This window comes from Anopheles funestus, chromosome 3RL (assembly GCF_943734845.2).
Source record: "Anopheles funestus chromosome 3RL, idAnoFuneDA-416_04, whole genome shotgun sequence".
Lineage (NCBI taxonomy): Eukaryota > Metazoa > Arthropoda > Insecta > Diptera > Culicidae > Anopheles > Anopheles funestus.
The window spans coordinates 46,074,967-46,091,127 of NC_064599.1; the positions used below are offsets into that span (position 1 = coordinate 46,074,967).

Consider the following 16,161-nt stretch of genomic DNA (forward strand, 5'->3'; position numbering starts at 1 on the left):
TGTAAATTTAACATTTCCATTTAATGAAAAATATATACTTCACAAGGAACAATCGAGGGTAAATATGGAATTTATGCGAACTGCATGTTGTCGTTTCAAGATGAAGTTTTCATAATATGTACACGATTTTGCATCATTACAGAATGCAAAATAACTGCAGTGCGATGATACAGTTATAAAGATTGAAATCGTTTTTATGATATTGTTTCTTGTTGACCTTTAATTGTTTCTTTATTTCGCATAAATGAACGTGAAAACTTGTGTTTGATTAATTTTTATTCTAGTAAGAACACCAATAGGTATTCGCTTGAGATTTTTAAATTTGGAATATTACTCTGTTTAGTGTAAACGAACATTAAGCACGCAGTCAACCGAAATATAAAATGTCAATACAAATGGACAGTGAATGCGCACGTTGTTCATTCCATTTAATTCAACGTCAAAATAGCGTTTCTCAAAAGTGCAGACATCGCGTTCTTTTGTTAAAGCCCTTATGCACGGAAGTGTTGTTAAACTTTAGGTCAAGTGTAATGTAAACGATTGTTGAACATAGTTTAGGGATTGTGTATAGTAAATTTTGTATTACGCTTTTCGTAAGATTAGCTGGTTAAACGTGTTCATAAACATAATGTACAGAACTTCAAAGTAACAAGGTCAGTTGCAACGCGTCCACCGCGCATAGCTTAACTTTGTTTTTTTTTTGTTTACTATCCGATGCATACATTGAAATGGCACAAATTAGGCCAACACTGTCGCAGAAAGTGGTAAAGTTTGGCTAACAGAGCAAAATATCTCGTTTTGTGTAATATCTTCCAATTGATAACGTTGAAATCTGTGTTATGTATTTAGATTGACGCTTCTAGGAGTGTTGATAATCGTCGTGTTCCATTTTTTTTGCATATACCTACTCAACAGTAAAAAAAACAATGAATACCTTTTGAGTCAATGCCACGACAAATGACTAACGATTAAATAATCGTTCGTGCCAATATGCGTGTGTGTGATGTGTTACCGTGAACTATCAGAAACAGTGCAGGTAAAGAGCGTCTTAGTCAGTGGTGAAAGTTAAAAAAAGAAACAAATCAATGATTAGTTTATCGTTTATGTATGAATTGATACATATGTTTATTTTGTAAAATATTCAATACGATTTAGTTACAAATTCCTCGCAAAAATTAAATGGCTTTCTGTGAATACCCACAATACATCGAGAATGTGAATTTTGCCGTTTAGAAGTGAAAAAGGTTTCCAATTGTATGTTGTGCAATTACTACACAGTTTCCGTCATTTCCATTGTCGTAGGTTACGTTACTCTTTGACTCATAATCTGCAAAAGTGGCAAAAACAAATAAAACACAAAAGCATGGATTGCGCAAACGTAATAACAAAAGTGATACAAGAAATATTTGCGTCTAAATAATATTCTGAACGTTGGAATATAAACCATATTCGCCGTACTTAGGGCCAAAAGGTGTTACTTGATAAATGAGCTTAACAAACATGTAAATAATAGAATTTGTCATAAAATTTATGTATCCTTAATTATGTTAAACAGAAATGGCTTCCCGAAAAAGGCGTGTGATGGAATGATGAAGTTTGTAACAAATATTACGATCGTCTAATCGCGAGTGTCACAGTGCGTGTGTAGCTTTAACAAGAGAATCGGATTGACTTATTCGTGCTGTAATACAGGAAGTTACCTAACGGTATCCCCATTGTAATGGCGTCCACTACGACCGAAAATAAAATAATATCAAGTGAACTGGAGGCGAATGAATTACTGGAAGCCGTTCTAAAACAGATGGACGGCATCATATCAGGTAAGGTTGAATAAAAATTATAGTACTCAGTTATAACATATTAGAAATAAGAATTGAGGCACATAAAACATTCAATCTACCTTACTGCTGTTTAGTTAATTTACTTATTGTTTAGATAAAATCGTGATAATAACTACATTTTTCTGTTATCTTAATCCAACCTAATGATAAGTGTATTTTCATCTGCTAGAAAAAGATACATGAAAGATAATTTTAAACTCTGATATCAAAAACGAATTCTGTGACTTTGTAACTCTCACCAAAAGTCGTATTCGATTTGGAACACTTACGTTACTGTCTTGGTCACGTTATTGTCTACTTCTTTGTGTTTTCTGATGTGTAAAGATATGGTTTTAAATGTCATACAACATACAAACATGCTTTTATATAAGCTATTGCAGCGGACACATGCCAATTATGTGTGTGCGTGTTTGTTTAAACATTATTTTGATACTACCTTTGATAGAAATTATTTAAATTTGTTCGTTTATATTCGTACGATTATGTGTAAAATCGTTAAAAATAGCAATCTTTTGCAGTTTTTGACAAGATTTTCAAAATATACATGAATTGATTTTCGTTAAAATTATCTATAAACTATCAAAATTGATAAATTCACGTATTTCCGGCTCTTAAAAATATATTAAAATTGTGTATAACTATAACAAGCAGAAAACAATTAAAAATAATGTTAACTTGTTGAATGTGACTTACAACACTTATGGTGCAAATACAGTGGTTAACTATTTAGGTTAACTATTTTGGGGCGGCCCAATGGTGTATGTAATTAACGGCGACGGTCTACTCAGCAGGACTGGGATCAAATCCCATTCGGACCGATCCCCCGTAGCAAGAACTGACTCTCCGGCTACGCAGTAAAAGTAGGTCTAGTAAGCCACAAATGGCCGGCGTGACCTTAGAGGGTCGTTAGAGCCAACAAGAGAAGAGAGAACTATTTTTAATTTTTCAGAGAGGACCATTGCAGTCACCATTGCAATTCACTAGTTCATGTCTGAATATTTTTGGTGTATTTATTGAGCATTGGGCAGCTTCCTTAATATCCTTATTTTGATGGCCGGTACAAATGATCATGATGCAAGCTATTTTCTTCTGTCATTCAGGTAGGTACTGGTCGTTCATCCTTTCTGAGATCTTGCATGTGAATGAATAATGGTTCAAACTTTTACTAGCCAAGAGAAGTGTATGTTGTTACCTCTAACCTATGGTACAATATAATCAATGATAATTATGTCAAATCTATACCGAACACCCTGTACAAGAAGATGTGAAATTGAGAGCAGTGAATTACGGGGATATTACGATGTTGAAAAAGGATATTAATAGTAATACGGGGATATTACGGCCTAGGAAAAGGAGTTAGTCTGTTAACTTTTCAATTTGACTCTAAAGAGGGTCATCCGCAACACAGAGGTGGAAACTTCGGAGACCATCTTCTATAAGTCGATCGAGATTCTGATATGATCGAGCATTTTAGAGGTCCTGTTTCCCGGAAGGACAATAAAGGAGCCGCTGTATTGACGAGCTTTAAGAGATGAATTATGAACTCACTGTCGTACAGTAAATTAGACTCTCCAGTCTCCTGAGGGCTGATCATGTCATTCGAATGGTACCATCCGAAACAGTTCATAAAGTCCTTCTTAATTGTCCACATGGACAGAGGATCCGCATGAACAATGTTGGACTAAACTGAAGTGGAGTGACGACGTTGATGCAAAGGAAGATCGAGATAATGAATTGACGTACGCGGTATAGAGAACTCCTGCAGCAGGCCAAGATCGCGAATCGGTTGTAGTGTCTGATAAAGAGAAACAGGATAGACAGTCGTTGTTTGGTACTGAAATTTGGTACAAGAGACCGGTGCTGCTATATGTACATGTGTACACGGATACATATATCAGGAGTCGGCTAGTTCTCCGGGATACAAGCCATGGCGAACAACACAAAATATTGTCATCACGACGCTAGTGATATTTTTCACGTGAATCAATGCACCAATAAATATTCTTGATGGGTCTGAAAGCTCATTAAGGTTGCTTCCTTCCGAAGTTCAGCACGCACGCGGCAAATAACGCATTTGTCGTTAACAATTTTTACAGCACTTCAGGATCGTCTTCACTATCTGAAAGTAGTTTCAACACCTGGTCTGTAGTATTGATCTCAATAAATAATTTGAACTCAAAAATAGGATCAAAATTTTTTAGTATTATTTTTGAATAAATCTGAGAAATTAATTTTGGCCGCATATCGTTCTAGATTGCTCCATAGTACATTCAATGGGAAATCAAAAGGATTGATCCTGAAATGAGGCAAAAGCTAAAACATAAAAGCTTTGTTGAAAGCTGTATCAATGCTTTGAAAAGCATCTTTCTGGAGGAGACCATCAACGATAGAACGTACAAAATTTACATTAGTATACTAACAAAAGTATGCAATGTACATTACAATTATAAACATTATAAATTTGCTATTCATACGCTCTTCTATACAGTGTTATAAATTCCAATATAAATGTTGGAAAAATTGAAAGCTCTTCAAATTTTTAGACAACATGTGTAAGCTTTTTAAATGAAGTGTGTAAAGTTCATGCTGCGATTTGGATGCACTTATGTTAAAACTTTTCCAACTACACGTTTTGTTAGTGATCCAGGTAATCAATAACAACTATCATGAAATTAGCTTCATTTATACTCTTTCTTTGGTAATCTGTGCTATAAATAATTTCGATGAACGAGTGAATTTCATCTAGTTTGGTAAAAGTGTAATGAATTTCCATGTTTTAAATGTTGTGAATCTGTACATGGAAGAAAATATTGTATCTTAATATTTTTATATTCAATACCGTCATCAAATTAAACATAAAGAAAAAAATGTAGAACATGTATATCCACCGTTTCAGAAGCCTACAAAATCTTGTGACCGTTTGAAAATTCTCTTTGCTTTGCTTCTCTCACCAAAGTTCATGGGACGCATGTCCTGCAGTATCCTTTTTTGGATGCTGTGAGTTCGTATTTGTTGTCACAGAGAGCAGGTGGACATGAAATGAAATTAACAGTGATAACGCTCCGGCAAGAGCAAGAGACATTTGTTGCTCAGTTCATATAAGCGTTTGATGCGGTAGCGAGAGCCATAGAGCATTTCTTTATTTTGCTGCGTATTTATTATGTGAATGTCCGTTCTGCGCTGAAGAAGTATTTTTGAGATAATACTTGTTGACAATATTGCCGGTCTCGTAGTCCTCGGTAGTGATTTTTAAAGCGCTGCTAAGTTAATATATCTGTTCGTTTTCCTTGTTAATATGTGATGATTGTGTAATGTTTCTTAATAATTAACATCAACTGGTGTACGATTAAGCCTATAGTATTACGGGGGTTTCTCGAGAAAGGCTGTGTATGTGTTGGTGCTTATTCAATACATGATCATAAGCATTGTGTGTAGTGATAAAGTTTAAAACTTTTGAGAGTAAAGTGCATCGATGTTAAAAAAGTGGAATTTTCTAAGTTTATTTTCATCAAATTGTTTCGCGTACCATACACATCTTGACCGTATCGCGCAAACTGCTGGAATGTGCCAAGGAATATGAAGTGATGCAAGGGTGCAAGAAAAGGATTATGGTTAAAGGACTGTACAGATATGAATGGAAGAAGTGTGCGTGAAATAGTTTCAATTTAATAGAGTAGATGTGATTTACTGCCAATATTATGCTCTTTTTTTCCAACCATAGAAGCTTGACCATGATTCCGTTGTTTGGTGGTGATCTGTAGGAACTTGCTAGGTTGCTGTGGTGTATATTTGAAAGCTACCATCTGTTAGGTTTTAATATTATAGTTTTAACTGTTTTAATAACTTTCCAATAGCTAAACTAATTCCGTTAGCAATATGTGCATTATATATTGTTGGAGTAATATCTGCAATGAGAAATATGGATAAACTAAATGTTTTTCGATATTGTAGCTTATTATAAAAAAAATCCATCATTTCATAATGTTTAACAACAATCACACTCTAGAACTAGAATAGAAGCACTAGCACTAGAATATGCAGTACGATTGACTAACTCATGCACGGACAGAGTGTACAGTCAAATAAGAAGGAGATATATCTTAATTTGAATACACTGTGCAACTCCATTCGTCTATGTACACGAATAAATGCCAAATGTAGAGAATGAGGAAAGATTTTGAGTGAAAGAATGCTTTTTAAATGTTATGAAAATTATTATAGAGAAAGGTGAGAAAGTGTTTATGTGAGAGAGAATGCTTACGACAAGGAGAAATGCATGACGCTAGAAGGATGTACACGCAAGAATATGTAAATAATACACAAAACAATAATATAAATTTGAATCAAACGAAATCAAAGCGGCATTCACTGAGCTTTGTCGATTTCAATTTCCTTGTATGCCCCTTGTGCCCCTAAATATGGGCTAAGTGAATGGTTTAACTGGATTAAATGTTGGTTGACATAGTTATTGGTATTTATATCGTTGAAAAACTTAAAGAAACCATGACTAATTTAAAGAGTGAGCTATTTCTTATTCTTTTATCTTCTTCAATGTTTTCCTAAATTTGATTCAATCAATAAAATTCATCTGTTAATTCATTGATTTGCTTTCATATTATGTTGGTGGTGCACAACACTGTTTCTCAATAGAATTTACCACATTTGAATCGAGGTAAAAACTATAAAGTAGAACATAAATGCATATAATTGTTGCTACCTGTTGAATAATAGTATGTTTGAAATTCGTCCTTTTTGTAATTCATTGTTGAATTGTTTTTAGTTTTTGAGGAAAATATGCGTTCATTCCTTAAAATTGTGTTCATCGTCTTTCTTTTATGAATGGTTACGCATTTAATGACTAACCCATTAAAATGAATTTTCTAAATGGTAACCAACCAAGGCAGCGATGTCTGTTAAAGTACATATTTTTGAATTTGTATTAAACACTGTAACAAATGTCGTACGTAACTATAACAAATGTATGTGTTACGATATAAAATACCAAACCGCTACGCAATGCAATTTTAATTGTTTTTATTAGGCAAAACTCATCGTCTACTCAAATACACACTTCGATAAGTCAGTTTTCGATCAATCTTTGACTACAATAATTCATTAGACCTAGTTTTTGTTGGATTCTTACATATTTCTACACTTGTACGAGGAAAAGTAAATATTCCTAAAGCAAATATCTTAATTTTTCTAGGTAATACTGTATTGATAGAAAGCAGATTTAAAATCATGCATGAGCATGTTTTTTCCGTTGATTTGGAGGGTTACACTCGTATCGCGGTTTAGAGTTTTTGGTTTAGCTTGTACCAAAACAAGGTTTAGTCATGTGGATCGATGCGTATCAAGAGCTAATGCAATCTTAACATGGATCGCTGATCAAATTGAATCCTTAGCCATTATTTCGTATCCTTGTGATGGATTTTTATTACACTTGATTGCATGTTTAACTTTAACTCAACCAAATAGGTTCGGTAAGGATCGTGGAATAATATCTGTTGTGTATGATTGCTAACTATTGGTTATTGTGATGCTAACGAAAAAATGTGTAGTGATGAAAAAATGCAGTAAAAGGAGTACATATAAAGCAAATTACGGATGAAAAATTAGGACAATCCTTTGAAAAGTATTACAATAAAATGTAAAGCTCTATTTATAATACTATTAGTAACTTATATTGTCATACATTACTGTCGTTTAATTTATTATGAAATATATACTGAGGAAAATCTACCCATAACGAATATATGGCCATTACAGTAGAACCGTCAGGTCAGTATTTACTGATGCTGTGCGAATGTATGACCATTAGACAAGAAAATAGAAATAAGTTGACGTAGCTCTCGGCAATGGGTGATATTTTTTTTAAGTTTTGTATTTTTTTGCGGAACAACGTATTAGATCAATCTATTTAAACCGCAAATAAAACGCAATATGATTGATAACAAAAAATAAGTCACATAAGTGTTTTTGTGTTGTAAAATACAGGATCGATATACATATAGTGCACATAGTTAGTGTGTCATTGATTACGCTGGTCTATATAATAGTACTGCTGTTAATTATCTCCTATAATTACTTTCCAATTAGACTACTGCTGGCTTTTACGCAGCTGGAACTCCAATAGCTATTTGAGGACGATGGGAAAATGTATTCCTGCTGGTTACCGTGGTGTTTATGTTTCAGTTTCTCAACTGTGATGAAATTGGTGACGAAGTTCTCGGTTGTTATGAGAAAAAAATGAACATAAAGAATGGCGCACTGTCGACTGGCTTTGCCTTCTGCAAGACGAAATCAGTTGGTATTTTCAGTTTTAATGAGAACCGACGCCACATTATGACACTGACATTCGCTTCCTGTGGCATTTTCTGTTAGTATCATTACGTTATCACTCATGATACCAATAGCGTATGTCTGTTTACATATGCAGTCGGTCTTGAACTTTTTTCATTGTTGAAGATGTTCTAATTTCGCTTGCGCCTTCAAGCAATGACTCGTACTCAGGAAAAGCGTTTGTGAAATTACAGTGTCTATAAATGGGTCGTTTATTGCAGGATGTACATTTGGTATAGGATTATGATATTGAAGTACATTATTTAATAGGTCCTATCATACGGCCTGTTTGTATGTATTTATTATTTAAGTGGTAAATTAACACAATTGTTTGTACAACATGTGATTTTATTGCAATGAACGTAAATAGAAATTTACGAAAAGATGAAAATAGATTCAGTTTTTTTCTGGTTATGTTTTAAGCTATTCAGGCGTTGTGCACGTTTCCAAGTTTTATTATGCAATGTTTTGCACATTCTCAAAAAATGGTACATTTGGTGTATCTAATGTATTGTATGTGTATTTACGTGCCCTTCAGATTTTATCTTTGTGTTCAAATAAAAAGAATAGGCAAATTCATTATTGAGACAAATCATGTAAAAAGTGTTGTTTGTTGTTTGTATAATATATTAACGATGTAAGATGTGCTTTTAAATTAATTTTCTTCAAATTTGAAATATTGAAGTAGATAGTGGTGCAGTTGTAGCGTAGTAAATCTCCAAAAATCAGCAAAGATGTAATATCGTGGCTGGGAACATCGTCTTGTATTAGGAGGTGCCAAGTTAAATTCAAATTCACGCTTAGAAATTATATTGATAATTGACATGTTTATGTATCATATGATAATATGATATGATAATATAATAACCGGGGCGGCCCGGTGGTGCATGTGATAAACGGCGCCAGTCCACACGACCGGACCGGGTTCATATCCCATCCGGACCGTCCCCCCGTAGCAAGGACTGACTATCCGGCTACGTGGTAAAAATAAGTCTAGTAAGCCCAGAAATGGCCGGCGTGGCCTGTAAGGTCGTTAAAGCCAAGAAGAGAGAGAGAGAGAGAGATGTGTTAATATGTAGATTGATAGTGTGCATTTATAAATAAGATTAACCAAAAACAAAGAGTGGAATATTATTATAATTATAAAACGAACTGATTTTTATTAATGTCTAATATAATAGAATCGCCTGACCTACTAACAATCAATTTGTGATATGTAAGTGTAACGTAATGCGTATTACTTAAACGTATCAACCGAATATTAGTTGTAGAAATTGTATGCTTGTTAATATCGCGTTGTTCGTGTGATAATTGGTTTCAATTATAGTGTTTATTCTCAGTGGTCTATGTTAAAAGTGTCAATTCACAGTCCATTCAGTGCTGTGGGAATCATCCAGTTGTATGTGCGTAAAGTGAGCAGCGTATTTATTGCAAGTGTTGTTATAACTACAGAGCTGTAGTCTTGGCGTATAAAAAACTTTAGCGCTTATGACCCGCTGGTGGTGGTTTCGAGCATGTAACAATCCAAATTCACACTCCAGTGAAAATGGCAGCATACCGGCAGATGGTGTTGGCAGAAAAGTTAGGAATTCATTCACCGGCAGGAGTTGTCTTAGCTGTAAGCATCGTTATGTTTTTGTTTTATATGACACTATACGTAATTATTTAGCTTTTCCTATACTTTCACTTCCAATCATGGATATTCGTGTTCTTTAGATAAAAATTATGCATTACTTCGATTAACTTCTTAGATTTCCTTGTTGATGTTTTGATGCTAAAATCAAGTTTTCGTTTGTAACATTCCTTTTAATGAGCATGAATTCGTTACGATTATGATGGTTGATTACACAAGTCTTCAAATAGATGTGAGAGATATTTTGAAAAAGAGATTTTTAGTAAACCTCGTTCAGATTTAGCGAAATTGTAACTTTGTGCGGTCGATAAATGTATCGCAAAATTCTTGGTGAGCTCGCGCATTGGAAATAACATGGAAAGTTGGATTTTTCAACAAAGAAATAAGTTTTATTGAATATTGAGTGCGTTCATATCATGGCATTGTACCCGGAACAAAAATAAAGCTTTTGTAATAGCTTAATAATCTGTTTTTGTTTACTTCCACTTCAAAGTTTAACTTTGCAAAACTAAATTCCTTCTACGTAGGTACGTATTGTCCTCCCGATCCTATGTCGTCATATAGAGCGCCCTCTATCGGATGATAGCGGGAACACCCTGGTTATTCGTACCAGGCCTTCGACGATCGCACCGTCACAAAGTGACAGGCATCATTATTGTCGTGTCCTCACAACTAGGTAGGATGGGAATGCGACAAAAATGAAATCCCTATCCACAGAAATACAAATATAGATTGGATGTTATAATGGTTCTTGACAGTATAGGAAATTGTTTTAAACCCTATCATTTATTAATCAATATCTTATAAAACCAGCTTTGACTATAGATAGATAAATAGAATGTTCAAATACGAATATTTCTCCAATTCAAAGTACTGTCAACCACCTAGTAGTTTAGACATTTTTTGATTGGTGATAACTTTATGAACAATTTCCAAGCGATTATCCATGCATTGGAAAAGATGATTTAAAAAAAGTGTACCAGTTAAAATTAGCCCGAAATTTCTAGCGTCTTATGTCATGTGATGTGTCTAGTTTCGATATAGAAAAACAACTCTCATTTCATTTCGTACCGAATTTAATTTCGGTCATGGTAAAGCTTGGTTTATGCGGGCGACACAAGAAGTCAGCTGAAAACTAGAAGTAATTAAAACGATGTCATATTTAAGGCTTTTTTATGCCGATGTCATTCTTCAAAAAAATTTAAGAGGAATCTTAGTCATATAAACTATCGTTGTGCATAATACGGCAAAAGCCGGAATTATAAAATAAATTCAATACTATCATAGTTAATTATTCTCAATTAATTAATAATTAATAGTTGAATAATTTAACTATTCATAGTTAATTATTATTACTTCAACAAATTATTATTCTCTTCTTATTTGGTATAACAACCTTCCGCAATTGTTATCCATCTTATTTGACCTTTTGCTAGATTTATACTAACCACATAGCTAAAGCGTAAGTCTTCCCTAAAGGACAAATTCGACCTATGTGATACATTTCCAGCTAACTCTAAATGTAACTCTTTAATTTGTTAGAGTTATCATTTTTTTTTTTGATAAGATGAAGAAATTGTTATTAATTATAATACATACAACATATTTTAATTATTCATTTATAATATTACTTTGAAATCGTTATCTTTATTCATCCACTTTTTGAAAAAGTTATTTATGATATAGAGTCCGTCCAACAGTTGGTTCGCACCTGTCCTGGTCCCTATTCCTCCCATTTCCCCGTTTCAAGAACTGATTGTTGGAGCACGTGATATAAATAAGTGAGTGTAGGTGAAATAATTCACCTACAGGCATAACCTAGTAGGTGAATATGCCAAGAAGTCATATGTTGCTTAATATACTTACCAATACCAAAAACTTCGTCTGAATAGCACAGCTTGTTGATAAAATTCCTTACAAAGTTACAGTACAAGTGTACTTTACAAGTACAGTTCCTTACAAAATGATAAAGGTTTTGGATTGGTGGCTTGCTTTCATCTTATCTCTCACTGTGCTTGACAAAACATAAATACATGTCATACTCTTCAGCTGCATATGCATATATTATTTTACTTCAATTAAATGTAGAATAAATTTCGTTAGTTCATAAACAGAATTTCTATAAAAATGCAACGAGAAAACGAAAAAAATCCCCTTCGAGAGTGCATATTCAACTATAACCTTTATTTTTCATGATTTTTTTTATTGTTGCAGTATGGCTAGACCATCGTTGCAGAACAAAAAGTCTTCCGTTTGCGACGGTAGTTCCGGTTGCATGTGGTTGTTAAAAACCGCCTTCCGATCATTGGAAGCGAAAGGATGAGACACTTCCGTTCATGGAATAATAGTGTTGATATGGCGGTGACAGTATTCAAACCATGAATCAGTTGACGGTAGAAAATCAGCTACGTTTCTTGGCCAGACATAGAGTAGCGAACACTTTAGTTATCTGTTGAATGGTAGTAGGTGTAAGAGAGGAAATACTCTTAAATTTTTAATGATTTAGCTTTCAGTTTTCATTATGCCCTCATAATGTCTTATACGGCATGACTGTAGATTTGCATCTTTTCCGTTCTTCCGTTAATTTTTTCTCCGTTAAAAAGTTAGGCATTTTTAAAACGTCGAAAAAATATTTTAAAAATGTTTGCATTTGCAAAGTATTTAAATACGCTTTTCCGAACAGTAAATAAATGTGTGTACTGTAATAAATGAATGATTGTAAGTTTCTCGACTAAAGCCAGTATCACAATCGTCTAATGTCCGTTCTCTTTTTAAATGTTCATTTCAGGTGATACAGACTACATTGCATCGCCTGATGATGCAGGAAACAACTCATCATCAAACGCAGGTTTACAGCATGGTATTCGATCCACATCAATCCTGGCAGCTGCTCAGTCACTTGCTATGGCGCTCCAACAACAATCATCCAGCCTACACCCTTCACCGGATCCCATAACGGCTGATATCATCAATACATGGCTCGACTCTCATTTACCGGTAAGTTATTTTCGCGATTGCTTGTGGCACAATGTGTCCGAATGAAACTGCATCTAGTTAATTTGTTACACCTATATATAAAGTTTAAAATGGTACTTCAACGTACGGAAAGCATTTATTACTATGTAAAGACATGATAGCAAAATGCTTCTCAAAACGTATTGGTGCAGAATAATTTTCAAGATGTATGTATTGTTCGTTCTTCATAGTCATGTGTTCTAATGCATTGTATAGCTCAAGTATTGTGAAACACTGGAACATGGTTCAACGAAACATTGTATAAATATACCCTTTTGATCGATAACAAATTCTTTACAGTGAACTGATTGTGAAAATAAATTATAGAAATAATTGATCAATTTTGAAAACGAATGTTTGGAATGGTTTTTATACATGGGCATTTCAGTTTTTTTGCTGTTTTTGCTCTCTTACTTTATTAATCAAACGATTTAAAAGTATTTAAACTATCGAGTTCACTCTTGGCCCTTCAATTGCTAAGAATGTTCGCAGAAAAGAACAGTAAAGCGTATTATTACGAGCAAGAATTATACAAAAAAAAAACATTGATTTGATAGCCTTAACGCGTGGAATGTTCTGCAATATTCGAGTTATTCGCCACTTAAATGATGCGCAAAGTATTCTTCTCGATTGCAAAAATGGGTCAAAAGGTTTTAAGATACTGGTAAAACACTAGAAATAGCGAAGGCAAGACGATCAAAATCATCTTGAACGTAAGAAACCGTCGACAATGTCTTGACAGAATCTACATATTCTGTCCGTCAAACGACAAGCAACGGTGAAGGCAATTATTTTTACATTCAATCAAGTTGTTTATGCAATATTCTTGTATTTCATTAAAGATTTTTTTTTCTTAACCAACATTACGATGTTTGAAATTGATTTTCATAATAATTCTTATATTATTAGATTTATGTTGACCAGCTAACCGGAATCAGCCCATGATATTTTCATGTTAATTATATTTAACAGATAAGTAAAAAGCGTAAAAAGCTATTTTTTGTAGAGTTTCCTGTTATTTGATTTTGTAAGTTAAATTATAATCATAATCGATGATATCAAACGAGGAAGTGTTTGGTGGCTAATACATAGATTCTGGTTTACGTAAAGATTATTTGTACAGGTCGCCCATGGAAGTCAAGTTGAAGAGTCCTTTGTTAGTCTGCTATCCACTCAACGTGCTTGCTAGATACGTAAGAATATCATTCAATGATGGAACATTATAAGAGATAATGCTGAAAAGGAAAAAATATGTAAATGGCAATTTAACAACATTGCTCCGCGGCCATGGTAAACACTCAATGGGCTTTTTGGCATAGTGTTATTTATAGAAAAATAGCAGTACATTATGTGTTATATGATACATTGAAAGGGAAGATTGTGCGCTATTTGTATCTCGGAATAACAGCATCTGCGGTTGTATGAACTTTTCACTTCATCAACAAGGATGATATTAGAATTATTATACAATTACCATAGTTTTATTCTCATTGAAGGACTCTTTTTTCTCAACAGCTCGTTGCAAAATACGGATCTATTCCAGACTATAATCTGACCAGAGTGGGTTTTCTTTTATATTATCGAACTACTTATTAGTTAGTTATGGTGTAAAGTACTGAGATGTGTTTATCAATCAGAGTGTTCGCAGCAATCAAAGCGAACCGATTAGTTGGTTTTAGTGGTCCATGTTTACATGAAATCGATTGCAACACCGGACGAGAATTCTTCCAATGTTGTTTATATAAACGATATGATGGTGTGTGAAATCAACGGTAGGAAGGCGGTTTAAGAAATACAAAAATGGAATTAATTGCTTTGAAAGCCAACGCACGAATATTCTGTTGTGGTTTACATTCTGTTACCTTAAACGCACAACATACTAAATGACGACGGCAGCACATTGTGCATCTAAATACATGTTATTTATTATTCAGTTTATATATTTTTAGTGTTCAAATACTGTTAAAATGTTTCCAAATTATACGGTATTCAAAAATTATTTATTTTTTCTTCAATATTTTTTCTTATGCTCAACCAAGTAACTGTTTCTTTTGCTAAGTATAAAATATTGTTTCGCATAATAATAATTTAACAGTTTTGTGAAATTAAATCAATATTTTACACACATCACTTTCGTAACACACAAATGTGATATTTTATCAAATTTTTATTTTATAGTAAAAATACATTCAAGATACAATTTATGCTAACCACAACTACTTTATATTAGGCCGTTATGGATGATTCCTAATATAAAGTATAAATAAAGATCTAATTTAAACCATCAACTTCCAATAAAGCCTCAATCATTTTCCCCCGCTTAGTTGGATGTTGAACGTATTTTAAGTCAATTTTAGTATTCTCAAATTGCTGTTTGACGTCTATCCGCTGTTTGAACTAACAAAAGGTCCCAGGAAGATTGTTGCCCCACATATGGTTTCGTGTGTGGTGCTTGGTTTATGCGTTCCATCCAGCACTACGCAATGCGTATTCTCTATTTCGCTCTTCTAAACATCCTCAAGACCAGCACCGAAATTAGTCTCCCGGCTGTCGTCAGCCTATGAAGACCAACCAAATTAAACGTTTGTTACATGTTGCTTCACTTATAGTTTTTTGTTGAGAATTTGTGTCAGTATAAGTGTAAAACGGTTTATCACATAAAAGTAGTTAAAGCATAAAATGATAAGCGTGACAGAAAATATACTGAAATGCATGAAAATAAATTTTGCTAAACATCTAGTGCAAATCATGTTTATAACACATTTTATTGTTCGGAAAAGATCGTGAAATACATAGTTCGAGTGTACCTACAAGTGATATTTGCACCTATTTAAGGTTCATGGCAAATTAAATGTGTGAAGTGAATAATATGTTCATTGAATGTTTTTTCTCAAAGATTGTATTGTCGTTTTTGAAGATAGGACTTTTACAATGTTGTAAAATGTATTTACAAAGTGATAAGTGATATGGTTTTTTGTTTCAATTCGATCTCGACGCGTTTTCGTATAATAAGTTCCAAGTGAATAGAAGTTTAAAGAGATTTTGTTTTGTTCACATATAATAGCTGCACTGTATTGCTATTTAATGTAAATTGATTATGTACATTTGTCACATGTGATATAGAAACGCAAGCTTAATTACAACTACAAGTGACGCGGTTCCACTGCAGAGATGTATCAGATTAAAACATATTTGTATGCGGCGGTCGGTTATCTTGCTATGAGAAAATTTCAAATCCAGACAACCTAAAAATAGCCGTATTCTGCTCAAGTGTAAATTGAAAGCAATGGTTTATGCTGCAGAGTGGCTGAATCTAAAAGCGAAATACAG

General features: G+C 33.7%; 2 protein-coding genes across 7 annotated transcripts in view; one reads left to right on the forward strand and one right to left on the reverse strand.

Annotated features, from left to right (window-relative positions):
• Positions 1-16,161, reverse strand: part of LOC125769142 (choline transporter-like 2) — a 95,995-nt gene that overhangs the window by 10,937 nt on the left and 68,897 nt on the right. The window lies entirely within an intron of this gene.
• The window catches only part of LOC125769135 (liprin-beta-2), a 30,989-nt gene continuing 15,276 nt past the window's right edge, over positions 449-16,161 (forward strand). Inside the window, exons 1-3 of one of the 6 annotated variants that reach the window (XM_049437620.1) lie at positions 449-520; positions 1,556-1,820; positions 12,605-12,813. In XM_049437620.1, coding sequence (XP_049293577.1) covers positions 12,792-12,813 — 22 coding nt within the window. In that variant the 5' untranslated portion in view covers positions 449-520; positions 1,556-1,820; positions 12,605-12,791. Of the gene's footprint in view, positions 654-1,555; positions 1,821-5,000; positions 5,118-9,510; positions 9,802-12,604; positions 12,814-16,161 lie in introns of those variants that run through there. The other 5 variants (XM_049437619.1, XM_049437623.1, XM_049437621.1 and 2 more) reach the window with 5 other exon arrangements.